The following is a 12,849-nucleotide window of genomic DNA, read 5'->3' on the forward strand; positions in this document are numbered from 1 at the left end:
GTTTTATAACACCCTGTGAGTTTCCTTCAGTCCTCATGATTGAAGATTTAATTACAATTTTAAGGTTTTTTTTTCCTTTTGGAATAAACAGTAAAAATTACAAATAGACTAAGAGTCCATAAAACTTTGAAGTAAGATTTTGAAATTAGTGACAAGAATACTTCCTTGGGGAAATGCTTTTGTTTTGAATTCTATTTGGAAAAAAAAACATGATGGGATGGGACTTTGAAGGTTGGATACTACAGGGAACCATTATTACACTTAGAAGAAAATGTGATTTATTAATTGAGAAGGATTTTTTTTTGTAGCATTGGACATATTGAAGAATATTTTTGTTTGCCTCTATGTATAGACTCTGTTTCAAAGGTATTATGAAAGAGGAACAAGTTTTAACTGACAAAATTGAGACTGAACTGAAAAGGGATTAAAAATGACAGACTGCAAGAATGATATGGAAAAAGATACTCCACTGGACACAAAAGAAACCAGTTGATGTCTTAATAATTAAAAGGGACAAATAACAAACCAAGAGAATGACCTGGATAATTTTCCTATATGGCATTTACAAAAGAGGCTTGTTAAAGCCTTGAACAATTTTGTAAGAAGGGATAAAAAAGTAAAAAGAAATCAAGCACTATAACATGATTTGAAGATCAAGATATATAAAGTTTATTGTCGTACGTAGTATATACACAGTATACCCATACAACGAAATTCACATAACACCTAGGGACCAAGCCCGACACACATGTTAAAATTAAAAGGAAGGAATATAAAGTTGGTTTATTTGAACAAGGTTAGAAGAGATATGTTCAGTGGTGGGTTGCCCCCAGTTCGAACCGGCTCTATAGAACCGGTAGTAAAATTGGTGGGAGGCTCGGCCCACCGACCCCGACGTCACCAGGAACTTCAGTGCATGCAACGGGGCGCGCACAGCCCCGTTATGAACTGGTAGTAAAGGTAAGTAGAACCCACCCCTGGATATGTTGCTATCTCTAGTAACTCCCTAATGGACTTTTCTGATAAGGACTGAATGACAAATCTTTAAGGATTTGTTTATAAATAAAAGATTGGATAGGGGAAGAAGAGATCATTTATTGTATTTTAAGTGGCGGCAATAAATTACTAAAATTGTTTATACTTTTGTTGAAGGGGGAAGTCATTTCTTCATATATATTTCCTTTTTATTTATTATATTCTTATTTTTTGCTTTCTATTTTTTCATTTTTGCACTTTCAATTTTTTCTTTTCATTGTTTTATTTTTTCAGTTTCTGCTAGTTTTTATCTTTTTAATTGTAACTATTAATTATTATTTTTTTAAACAAAAATGAGATGGTCTGCAAGTGACATTTGGATTGTTGCTGGTCCTGCATTGCTGATCTCTAATGTAAATATTGATCCAGCATTAGGCACAATGCAAATATTTTAGTGAATCTCATAGATTATCTCAATTATTTCAATCTTAATTTAGGGGGATTAAAATTGGCTGTCTTTGATAAAGTGGATCCCAGTAACCTCATAGATGCTTTCAGTGGAATTTCATCAGAAAGTGGAAATATTTATCAACAGTCAATTCAGGTATTTGAAAGAAATGTATTTATTTTTTAAATGTGTATATTACCTGACTCTCAACAACACTGGATGATCAGTAGCTAGTAGGGTTTATACTTTCTCAAATCTATTTGGCTCTTCCTTTGACCATTCCTTTTGAATGGTTTGCAAATGGAAGCTATTTCTATCAGTCTGTTGATGGCTAATTTGCTAATTTGTTTCTAGCAATTCTCTTGCATACTTAGATTTGGCTTGATCTAAAATATTTACACCTTCCCAGTTGAAACTGTGATTGAACTTCTCTGTGTCTGGTGAAATTAAAGACATTTTATCATGTCTTCTGACTGCCAATTAACATTCATGGATGCATTCTGCCAAACTTCTGCCTGTTTGTTCTTCATAGTGATTTTCATAGTCTTTATATTGTATGTTGTAAATAACTCCTGTTTTTCATGTTTTGCTACTGATTGTTGGATTTGTGTAGAATGCTTTGTTAGTTTTTAGGCTAAAAAATGAATTATATTTAGTATTTTCTTGGAAATGTTAATACATTTCTTATATTTTTCACTATATTACAACATTTATTTAGAAAGTTGTTTTAACGTTCTCATATCTCATTATCTACCTTACTGCCACAGTTGTCACTATTATTGCTTAATTATCACTGCTTGCATTACCATTAATTTTGCATTGCACTTTTTATTATTTTTGATCATCTGATTAAACATATAGGTTTATGTATGCTTAGCTGTAGCATGCTGATCACTGTATCTATCTGAATGCAGGTATTTGTGTACCGTTGCATGTCAGTTGTTTCTACAGGTAGTCCTCGACTTATGACCACAACTGAGCCAAAAATTTATGTTGCTAAGCAAGACAGTTGTAAACTGAATTTTGTCTCATTTTACGACCTTTCTTGCCATAGTTGTTATGAATCACTGTAGTTTAAGTTAGTAACGTTTGTTAAGTGAATCTTGTTTCCCCATTAACTTTATTTGTCAAAAGGTCACAAAAACTAATCATATCACCCCAGGATACTGCAACCATCATAAATATGAAGTCGTTGCAAGCATCTTAATTTTGATCACATGACCATGGTATTCTGCAACAGTTATAAGGCTGAAAAATGGTCATGAGTCACTTTTTTCAATGCTGTTGTAACATCAAACTAAATCAAGTATTGTAAGTAGAGGACTATCTATAGACCATTATTTATTATCATAATAAAAATATTTAATTACCTATAAAAATTACAAAGATAGATTATAGAAATCTGGATAGATAGATATGATTTGTTGTAATATCTGGGAGAGACAGTGCTATGTCAAGTGTTTGTTGCACTAGAAATACGCAACAATATCAGCATTTATTTTTAACCTTATATAGCTTTGTACTCCATGTTCTTAACTATGAAGTTTACCTTAGATGAGATACTCCCAAATAATTAAAAACATTTGATTACAATCACAGTATTTTCTTGCTATATTATAATTTCCTCTTCTCTTTACTTATAGCTTGAAAGTAAAAGCCAGGAAGTTGCTGCCGGCAATTTTCTTAATGGTATTGTATCCATTGATCGCACTGTAGGAAATGACACTTTTTTTGTAATTACATGGAGTGAAGCCTATTCTAAACCTGGAATTCTTCTGACGGATCCAAAAGGGAAAACATATAATCTTAACGATTTTGTAGTTAACAATACCAATTTGAAAACTGCTCGACTTCAGATTAAAGGGACCGCCGAGGTAAAATATCTCAGCTTTCTCTCAACTAAGGAAGTTGTATTATCATTAAAGTTATAATTTTAACATTCTTTTTACCCCATAGACAAACAGGTCTACTTCAGAGGTGCAAGCGGTATACTAATAAAGTTTGGAATACCTTAAGCTAAATTAGTACAATTACTTTATCTGCTGAGGTTCCTATAAGATGGGTAGATGAGATACAGAAATAACCAAGTCTTTAAAAGGAGTGGCCTGATGTTTCAATTTTTTCTTTGCTGCAACAGTTAGCTAGTGCCATTAATTTGTCCATTCATTCCATTTTGGCAGGTGGGAGAAGTCATACTGGACTAGCAACATATTTCCACTGTAGCATAAAACTAAAATGGTATTTGTTTATGTTAATTGGAATTTTGGGATAATGCAATTGCAGTACATGGAAGACATTGGATTGGTGAAGATTTTCTTAAAGGGAATTATCATATGGGCACTCTTGTGTAACCCCATGATGGCATTTCATTAAGCATAGTGTTCTGACAAAAGCCTGCTCTCCTATGGACATTCTTCAAATGATACAGTGATATTAATGATATTGTTAATTGCAAGCAGTTGCCCCATTATTAAATCTTTCACACATACATTCTTCCATGTGAGACACAATCATGAAATTATGGGACCTTAGTTCATATGAGAGCCAATATGTGTACACAGTGGTGGGCTCCAAATTTTTTACAACCAGTTCTCTGCCCTAATGACTGGGTTGGTGGGCATGGTTGGGGTCATGTGACTGAGTGGGCGTGGCCAACTCTATGTCACTTGTGTGGTTGGTACCTGTATGGGACAGGAAGGTTTGGGGAGGGAATCCAGGAGGCTCCGGTGGGGGTAGGGGCAGGAGGAAAGAAAGATCCAACCTGTGTGTGTGTGTGTGTGTGTGTGTGTGTGAGAGAGAGAGAGAGAGAGAGAGAGAGAGAGAGAGAGACTGAGTCAAGCTAGACTGGGAAAGCTGGCTGCGAGAGGAAGAGAAGCTGGGTAAGCTGGACCCAGACACTTCCCGAGTCCCCTCATCCCAGAAGCAGCAACTTCACACTCTCCCTTGTCTGCTAGCCCCCTTCTTTCCATGGGATCACCCAGCAGCAGAGACAGAGAGGGAGAAGGGGGCAGCGGCAGCTGCTAGCATTAAGGGGAGAGTGCCACACAGAAACAGGAGCACACAGAAACGCCTCCCCCTTCTCCCTCTCTGTCTCTGTGGCTGGGCAATCCCGTGCAAAGAAGGGGGCTAGCAGAGAAGGGGAAGAGTGCAAGGTTGCTGCTTCTGGGATGAAGGGACCCAGAATAAATCTGGGTCCAGCACACCTGGCTTCTCTTCCTCTCGCAGCCAGCTTTTTTGAGCCATTTTAAGAGCTAATTTCAGGCTTTTTTTCAGGCTGTTTTCAGGGCCAATTTTGGCTGAAAAAACGCACTGAAATGGCCACAAAACAGCAGGAAAACAGCCCAGAAAATGGCCTGTTTTAGGAATGTTTTTTGAGCCATTTTTCAGGGCTGTTTTTTTTGTCCAAAAAATGGCTGAAAACATCCCAAAAAATGAACGCCTATTTTGGGGCATTTTTCAGGCCATTTTCAGGGTGTTTTTTGGGCTGATTTTGGCTGGAAAATGACATGAAAACGGCCCAAAAAACAGCCCGAAAACGGTCTGATAAATGGGCAAGGACGGGGCCAGCCGTGGTCCTATTTGCTGGTTCTACGAACCGTGCAGAATCGGAACAACTGATTCTGGCGAACCAGTCCGAACTGACAGCAGCCGACCTCTGTGTGCAAAAAATGCCAGGGAATGATATGTGCAAACTGCAGAACTAAAATTGAAGACTTCACAAGTGATCATGAATGAGCTTCTACTGTCCAACTCTTTAAAATTCCTACATATACAAATGCCTATTTATCCTTAAGAAATACAGTATGCAGAGAAATCAAAACTGCATTGATATCTCTCAGACCATGCCGAGTGAATATTTAACAATATTTTAATTCCAAATCTTTATCTGCAGACAGGAGATTGGATTTACACACTTAATAATACACACTCAAAGTCTCAGGTGCTATCAATCACAGTAACGTCTCGAGCGGCATCTCTAAAGGAGCCTCCAGTAACTGTGAAGTCGTATGTAAGCAGTGATGCAAATGCTTTACCCAATCCAATAATTATTTATGCAGAAGTCAGTCAAGGACTTTTGCCAGTGCTTGGTGCAAATGTTACAGCCACAATTGAATCAAATTCTGCAAGTGAGCAACTAGAGCTTTTGGACAAAGGTTCTGGTAAGTGTACTTGGAAGAATGTTTGTATTATATATTTTTCAGGTGACCTTTCTATATAATATTCCAGAAGTAGGAACTTTCTCACGTGGACTCAGATAATTATCCTATTATTGTTACTCTAACAGGCCTGTCAAACTGGTGGCCCATGGACCGGATACGGCTTTTTTTTTTTTTTAATTTGATTTATATGCCGCCCTTCTCCGGAGACTCAGGGCGGCTTACAATGCGCTAAGCAATAGCCTTCATACTTTTGTATATTTATACAAAGTCAGCTTATTGCCTCCATAAACTGGGTCCTCAATTTACCTACCTTAGAAAGGATGGAAGGCTGAGTCAACCTTGAGCCTGGTGAGATTCGAACCTGCAATAATTGCAGGCAGCTGGTGTTAATAACAGGGTGCTTTAGACCACTGTACTACCAAGGCTCTTTCAGGGCCTACCCCGGCTGCACAAAGGCAAAAAATGTAACAATACATCACAATCCGGCCCGCGATGCAATTGGGTTTGACACCTGCGCTCTAAGATCATAAATACTGGTGATAATGGTGGTAGCTTTCTAGATCACAAACACATATTTGGCCACTTTTATTGTGTCTGTTGAACTCCTTGCACCATTGCAGCTGCTTGCCTGGAAGGAAAATGAACTGTCTTGGATTAGCTATGGAAAGCTTTTTGTGGCCACTGTCCTTCTGCTCTGCTCTCTTTCTGTTGTAAGTTGTATTGCTTTATCACACCTCCTCTTAGCTTGATGTAGCAAAACTTGCTCCCCAAGATATAAATAGAGGTAGTCCTCAAGTTACAATTGAGCCCTAAATTTATATTACTAAGTGAAGCATTTGTTAAGTGAGATTTGCCCCATTTTATGACTTTTCTTGCCATAGCTGTTAAGTGAATTATTGCATTTGTTAAGTTAGTAACACAGTTGTTAAATGAATCTGGATTTTCCATTGACTTTGCTCATCCGAAGGTCTCAAAAACTGATCACACGACTTTGGGACACTGCAACCATCATAAATATGAATCAGTTGCCAAGCATCTGAATTTTGAACATGTGACCATGGTCTTAAGTGTGGAAAAACAGTCATAAGTCACATTTTCAGTGCCATTGTAACTTTGAACAGTCACTAAATGAATTGTTGTAAATCGAAGACTACCTGTAGCCACTCACTTAGACTGTCAGACAATGTTTCTAGATTAATTTGGTTCAATTGTACTAAGATTGTACATTGTCTCTTTATTTATATAACTTAAATGTAGGCTTTATCATGAGAAATGCTGAACTGGTAGAAACAGAAATTTGAAATAAAATTAATGGGAGAAATAACAACCTCAAATCTACTAATGATACAACTTTAATGGCTAGAAGCAAGAAAGACCTAAGCAATCTCTTGTTGAACATGAAAGAAGAGAGTGCAAAAAATGTTCAATATTTAAACAAAACCCAATATTATGCTTACAAGCTAAGTCAATCCGGTACATCTAGGCAGAGAAGGTTTTTAAGTTACATTGTGACTGGAAGGCTTCAAGTCTGACATCTTAGCGGATATCTGTTGCTATAAAGACAAATAGCATCCAGCTATAATTAACTGTAAGTTGACATGACTTTGTCACAAAGTCAAATCCCTCAACTCTTAACCTTCTAGAAAAAAGGGAGCTTTATTCATTTGGGGGGACTGTAGGCAGAAGTCGGGGAGAAACTGAAGGAGAAAATGAAACAATTCTATTTATAACATTGTGAGATTCTATCATTATTTTGTTTGATATAAAGATTAGCATGTAATTATTAGAAACATTTCTCACTCAACACTCGGCCCAGAAAAGTCAGGCCAGAGAATGAGGAGTATTTTGGTACTTATGGTATTCCAAGTCTTGGGAACTCCTTCGTTATTCATTGATTTCAGTAGAAAAGCACAGATTTGGGCAAACCAAGGTACAAAAATTTACTCTACTGAGACTTAAGGTAATGTTTGCTTCTTACCATACAATTACTACAATTTAATTGGCATAACATTGCTTTTCAGAGCTAGTCTTCTGAAAAATGTGTATTATCTTAGGTATCTACACTTAACAAAAATATGATTATACATGCCTGTTAGTTTAAAGTTTGGAATATTTATCTCTCATGGTGAGTGAATACAGACATGTTACATACCAAAAAAATCATGCATGGCATATACATATGCATGATACTGTATCTCTCTTAGAGAAATTACAGTCTGATAAATCTTTAGTCATTAAGATCATTGGCTGCATTCTTATATCCAACAATTATTTTGCATGAACACTTATAAAATATTCTGAGTATTTTTAACTGAAATTTATGGCATTCATCTTAAAGAACTCTTGAGTGGCTCACAACAATATTCAAAATTAGCCCAACATCCCTCAGATTTAGAAATATATAAACTATGGTCCCTACTGCCTCAGGAAATCTGTGCCAACACCATTGTTGCATAGAATCTAAAACCCAAGAATTATAGAATTGGGGAAAAAAATGTGGAACCATTTTAACCAACTCCAAACCAATAACAGCTATTCTTGGGTTCTGAATGTAAATAACCATAGAATTAAACATTTACTTTGATGAAAACAGGGATAGATGCAATTTAGTTTTGGTGTCTTTTCTATATTATCCTGGATGTTAATTTTTAATATTTTTGTTTCAAGGTGCAGATATTATCAAGAACGATGGAATCTACTCAAGATACTTCACATCATTCACAGAAAATGGTAGATACAGCATAAAGGTGCATGTCCAAGGGAAAGATGGGACCAGCCAACAAACTCGCCAAAGGAATCACGCTCTATATGTCCCAGGCTATGTAGAAAAAGGTAAAAACTAGGAAAGAACAATAATGTAGTATAACTTAATTATTAATTACATGCCATTAAGTTGTTTTGGGCTCCTACTAGCCACATATATTTTCTCCACTCTGATTTATCATGAAGACCTAACCAGATCTTTCAATTTTTCCATCACCACAATAACTGAGTCCATCGACCTTGGTCTTGGTCATCTTCTCTTTACTTCTACCTTTCCTAGTATTAGAGCCTCCTCTAGAAAACTAGGTCATTGCATAATGAGTCTGAAGTAGGGTAATTTGAGTGTGATCATTTGAGAACTCTGAGTTGATTTGTTTGATCCATTTGTCCACAGTATTCTCCAATATGAAAGTTCAAATACCCTTCTTATCTTGCTCCTTCAAAGTACAACTTTCACTTCTGTAGAGTATTACAGGGAATATCATGGTTTACATGATTCTTTTTTTAGATATAATTTTATTATTAATTATTTATAAAGTATTATAATATTAAGTGTTAAAAATATTTATAAAGTATTAAGTATTATGATACTTAATAGTAGACACTAATACAGACTAAACTTAGAGAAAAAAATAGAATAGGAAGAAGAAAAAGTGCAGGAAAGAAAAAAGAAAGAGAAGAAAGAATCTAATAAAGAAATATATAAAGACGTGAATTTCAAGCTTCATTACAATAAGTATAGATAAATTTAGTAACTCTTCACTAAATAATTTTACAAAAAGCTATTCCTTCATTTCGTATCCCTTACCTTATCTGTAAGCAAATCCATAAAACATCAATTTTTCAGTCTTGGTGTTAGTAAAAATTGCACAAAGGATTGCCATATTTTGCACACAAAAAAAAACCCTATTTAATTGTGATAAAATAAACGTATTTTATATTCCTTCCTTTTATTTCTAACAGTCTTAATATTTAATTCAATCAAATATTGTCATAAGACTTTATATGTCTTCAATTCTTTTTAGTTCCATTGCACAGTTTTTCTTCAAGACTTTAACAAATCTCTTTCATAAGAAAATGGTTTCTAGGTCATTTTCTTGGGTTATCATTTGTATTTTCCTTTTAATTTTTAAAACTTCAGCCAGTTTCTTTTGTACTTTAGTACTTTTTCTGTCTTGTCAGATAATATTAGTTACACGTCTGTCATTCCTTCATTAACATCTTTTGGACATACAGAAGCAGACATCCTTACTGACTCTGTTGATATTATAGTTACAAATTCTGGCTCCATTCTCCCAAGATGTCCTTTCATGTTTTTAATACTATAACATTTGTAACATTTTGTAACTCTCAGCACTAGCCGACATCAAGAGCAGGCTTCCATTTCTAATAGAGTGATTTTAAAAGCTATATTAACCTTAATTTTATCACACCAGAGAAAGCCATGCCATCCAAAATTCAAAGAATGCCATGCTCGCTTTAATATATTATTTCTTAGCAGCACCCACTCCTTCATCCAAACCAGTGAGCTTCAAGTACAATTTCATGCAATCCCAATCTTCCACCTGAAACTTGAATGATTTTATAAAGCCGAGGTGGCGCAGTGGTTAGAGTGCAGTACTGCAGGCTACTTCAGCTGACTGCTAGCTGCAGTTCGGCAGTTCAAATCTCACCGGCTCAAGGTTGACTCAGCCTTCCATCCTTCTGAGGTGGGTAAAATGAGGACCCAGATGTTGAGGGCAATATGCTGACTCTGTAAACCACTTAGACTGTAAAGCACTGTGAAACGATATATAAGTCTAAGTGCTATTGCTTTTGCTATTTTATATTTAAGCCTTGGAAAGATGGAAGTGTAATAATAAAAATGTGGACTTTTTCTTTTGTCGTGCAAACCTAGATACATTTTTCTCCCATTGCTGAAATTGTACAGCAGTTGTCACAATAGGTATTCTCTGAAACAAAAACATAATTTTAGGCAGTAAATTCATTTTTATCTTGTAATTTCTCCCATATTTCATATCCATCTTAATTTAATTAACATACTATAATTATTCTGAAATAACATACAATTTATATTAGTTGTAGTAACATCCAAGTATTTCAATTTTCTCAATCTTAAATCCATTGTTCTCATTCGTTTTGCTCTTCCAGATTCCTGTTTTTGTTTATTTTGATATTTTCATTATCTAATTATTGATTTTAAATTCAACTAATGCACCACAATCCTTTAATTTTCCATTAATATTTCTACTCCTTTGAAAGAATTTTCAAACATCATCACTAAATCATCAGACAACCCTCATAATGTATGTATTTCCCTTTAATCATCATTCCAGCAGTTATTTCATCTTGTTTTATGTCTCCATTCAAAACTTCAAAAGCTAAGATGAATAACAATAGTGACAAGGGATATCCTTGACTTCTCCTTTTCTGTATTTCACAAGGTTTTACTAATTTTCCACTTAAAATTATGTGTGCCTGTTGCAAAGTATAAATCAATTTTACTCATTTAATAAAATTCTCACCAAACTCCATATCTTCCAAAAGTTAAACAGGAAAGTCCAGTTATCAAAGGCCTTTTCTGCATTTGAAAAGATCAAAGCAGCCCTTTTTTCAGTATTTTCTTTTAAGTATTCCAAAATGTTCAATACATTTGTAATATTTTCTTTTGAGTAAAAACCCAAACTGATCTTCATTAAATCAATATAATAAATAACTATAATTATAGCTATCTGTATATCTATATCTATATATCTCAATTTCTAATAAATAATGTATCTCACAGCCCCTGATGAGTAAATAGGCATGATTATGTATATCTATTTATATTTTCAACAATATGGAAATGATTTGCCATTCTTCTTTGTAGACAACTCAAATAAGCATCAGAATCATGACAAAGTTTGGAGTTTCTGCTGAAAGATCTTTCTTTCTTTCTTTCTTTCTTTCTTTCTTTCTTTCTTTCTTTCTTTCTTTCTTTTTTACAATAGGTGAAATAAAAATGAATGCACCAAGACCAGAAGCTAGTGACAATGAAACGCAAGCAAACCTTGGAAAATTCAGCAGAATTGCTTCAGGAGGTAGTTTTGTAATGACAGGAGTGACTTCTGGAAGTCCTTCAGATGTCTTTCCACCATCTCGAATCACTGATCTTGAAGTAAAACTCAATGATGAGGACGATTTTCTTTTGTCATGGACTGCTCCTGGAAACGACTATGATAAAGGAAAAGGTAACATTTTCTTTCCTATATTAGGCAGAAGAAATCATGCTAAAGGAGGAACAAACTACTACTTGTTATTAGCTCCCAAATTTAAATCTCTATAGAATTTTCCTTATGGGATGAAATTGGGTGAATACAATCTAATTTAGCACATAGGATGCTTTCCATTCAAATGAGATGTGTTTCTTACAAAGATTTCAGTTCCCAAGTAGTGGGGAGAATTTGTCCTACTGTCTTCTTGAATATTTTTATTTTTTGCAGCTGAAAAATACGAAATAAAAGCGAGTGAAAATCATGTGAAATTAAGAGATACTTTTGAAAGTGCTACTTCTGTGAACACATCTGATCTGAAACCTGATGTTGCTGGGATCAAACAGTCATTTCAATATAAGATGGAAAACTTCACAAAAGAAAATGGCACCGCAATTTACTTTGCCATTCGTGCCAGTGATGGCAGTAACAATGTTGGAGAAGTATCTAATATAGCAAGAGCAGTTGTACTTCTTCCTCCATTGCTCATTACTACTACCACACCCACCAATCCTAGCTCTGCTCCATCTACACCAACCAAGCCACCAACCAAGCCACCAACCAAGCCACTAACCACAAAAGCCACTTCTAGTTCGGAAGCTCCCAATACTGGACCCCCTGATGTGATAAATATGGTGACTGTAATTGTTATCATAGTATGCGTTGCTCTAATTATCATTTGTGCTTGTATATGTATAACTATTTGTGTTTTGCATAAGCAAAAAAGGGTAAATCCTGAAACTGTAATGTAAGAAAAAATAAGATCAAAACTATAGAATGGAAGGACAAATAAATACAATCTGTGATGGTTATATGGATTTTTAACAACCTGTGTTTGTGTATTTAGAAGACCAATTAATATTCTCTGTCATAGACATAGATTTCTGCAGTATCATTTTTTTGTTTTTTGTTTTTTAATTTGATTTATATGCCGCCCTTCTCCGGAGACTCAGGGCGGCTTACAGTGCGTTAAGCAATAGCCTTCATACTTTTGTATATTTATACAAAGTCAGCTTATTGCCCCCACAAACTGGGTCCTCAGTTTACCTACCTTAGAAAGGATGGAAGGCTGAGTCAACCTTGAGCCTTGGAGAGATTCGAACCAGCAGTAAATTGCAGGCAGCTGTGTTAATAACAGGGTGCTTTAAACCACTGTAGTACCAAGGCTCGTTGGTTTTAACTTCTAAAAGTTGAAAGGAAATTGAATCACTATCCTCATAGGGATATAGGGTAAGAGGTGAGTCAAAATAAA

The 12,849-nt window shown here is 35.3% G+C and overlaps 1 protein-coding gene across 1 annotated transcript in view; it reads left to right on the forward strand.

Annotated features, from left to right (window-relative positions):
• LOC117677154 (calcium-activated chloride channel regulator 1) overlaps nucleotides 1-12,409 on the forward strand; it is a 32,524-nt gene extending 20,115 nt beyond the window's left edge. Inside the window, exons 10-15 of the mRNA XM_034437144.3 lie at nucleotides 1,473-1,579; nucleotides 3,067-3,297; nucleotides 5,316-5,583; nucleotides 8,251-8,415; nucleotides 11,337-11,576; nucleotides 11,829-12,409. Coding sequence (XP_034293035.3) covers nucleotides 1,473-1,579; nucleotides 3,067-3,297; nucleotides 5,316-5,583; nucleotides 8,251-8,415; nucleotides 11,337-11,576; nucleotides 11,829-12,349 — 1,532 coding nt within the window. The 3' untranslated portion in view covers nucleotides 12,350-12,409. The remainder of the gene's footprint in view (nucleotides 1-1,472; nucleotides 1,580-3,066; nucleotides 3,298-5,315; nucleotides 5,584-8,250; nucleotides 8,416-11,336; nucleotides 11,577-11,828) is intronic.
• The last annotated feature ends 440 nt before the right edge of the window (nucleotides 12,410-12,849 follow it).

This window comes from Pantherophis guttatus, chromosome 3 (genome assembly GCF_059756535.1).
Source record: "Pantherophis guttatus breed Tessera chromosome 3, ASM5975653v1, whole genome shotgun sequence".
Classification (NCBI taxonomy): domain Eukaryota; kingdom Metazoa; phylum Chordata; class Lepidosauria; order Squamata; family Colubridae; genus Pantherophis; species Pantherophis guttatus.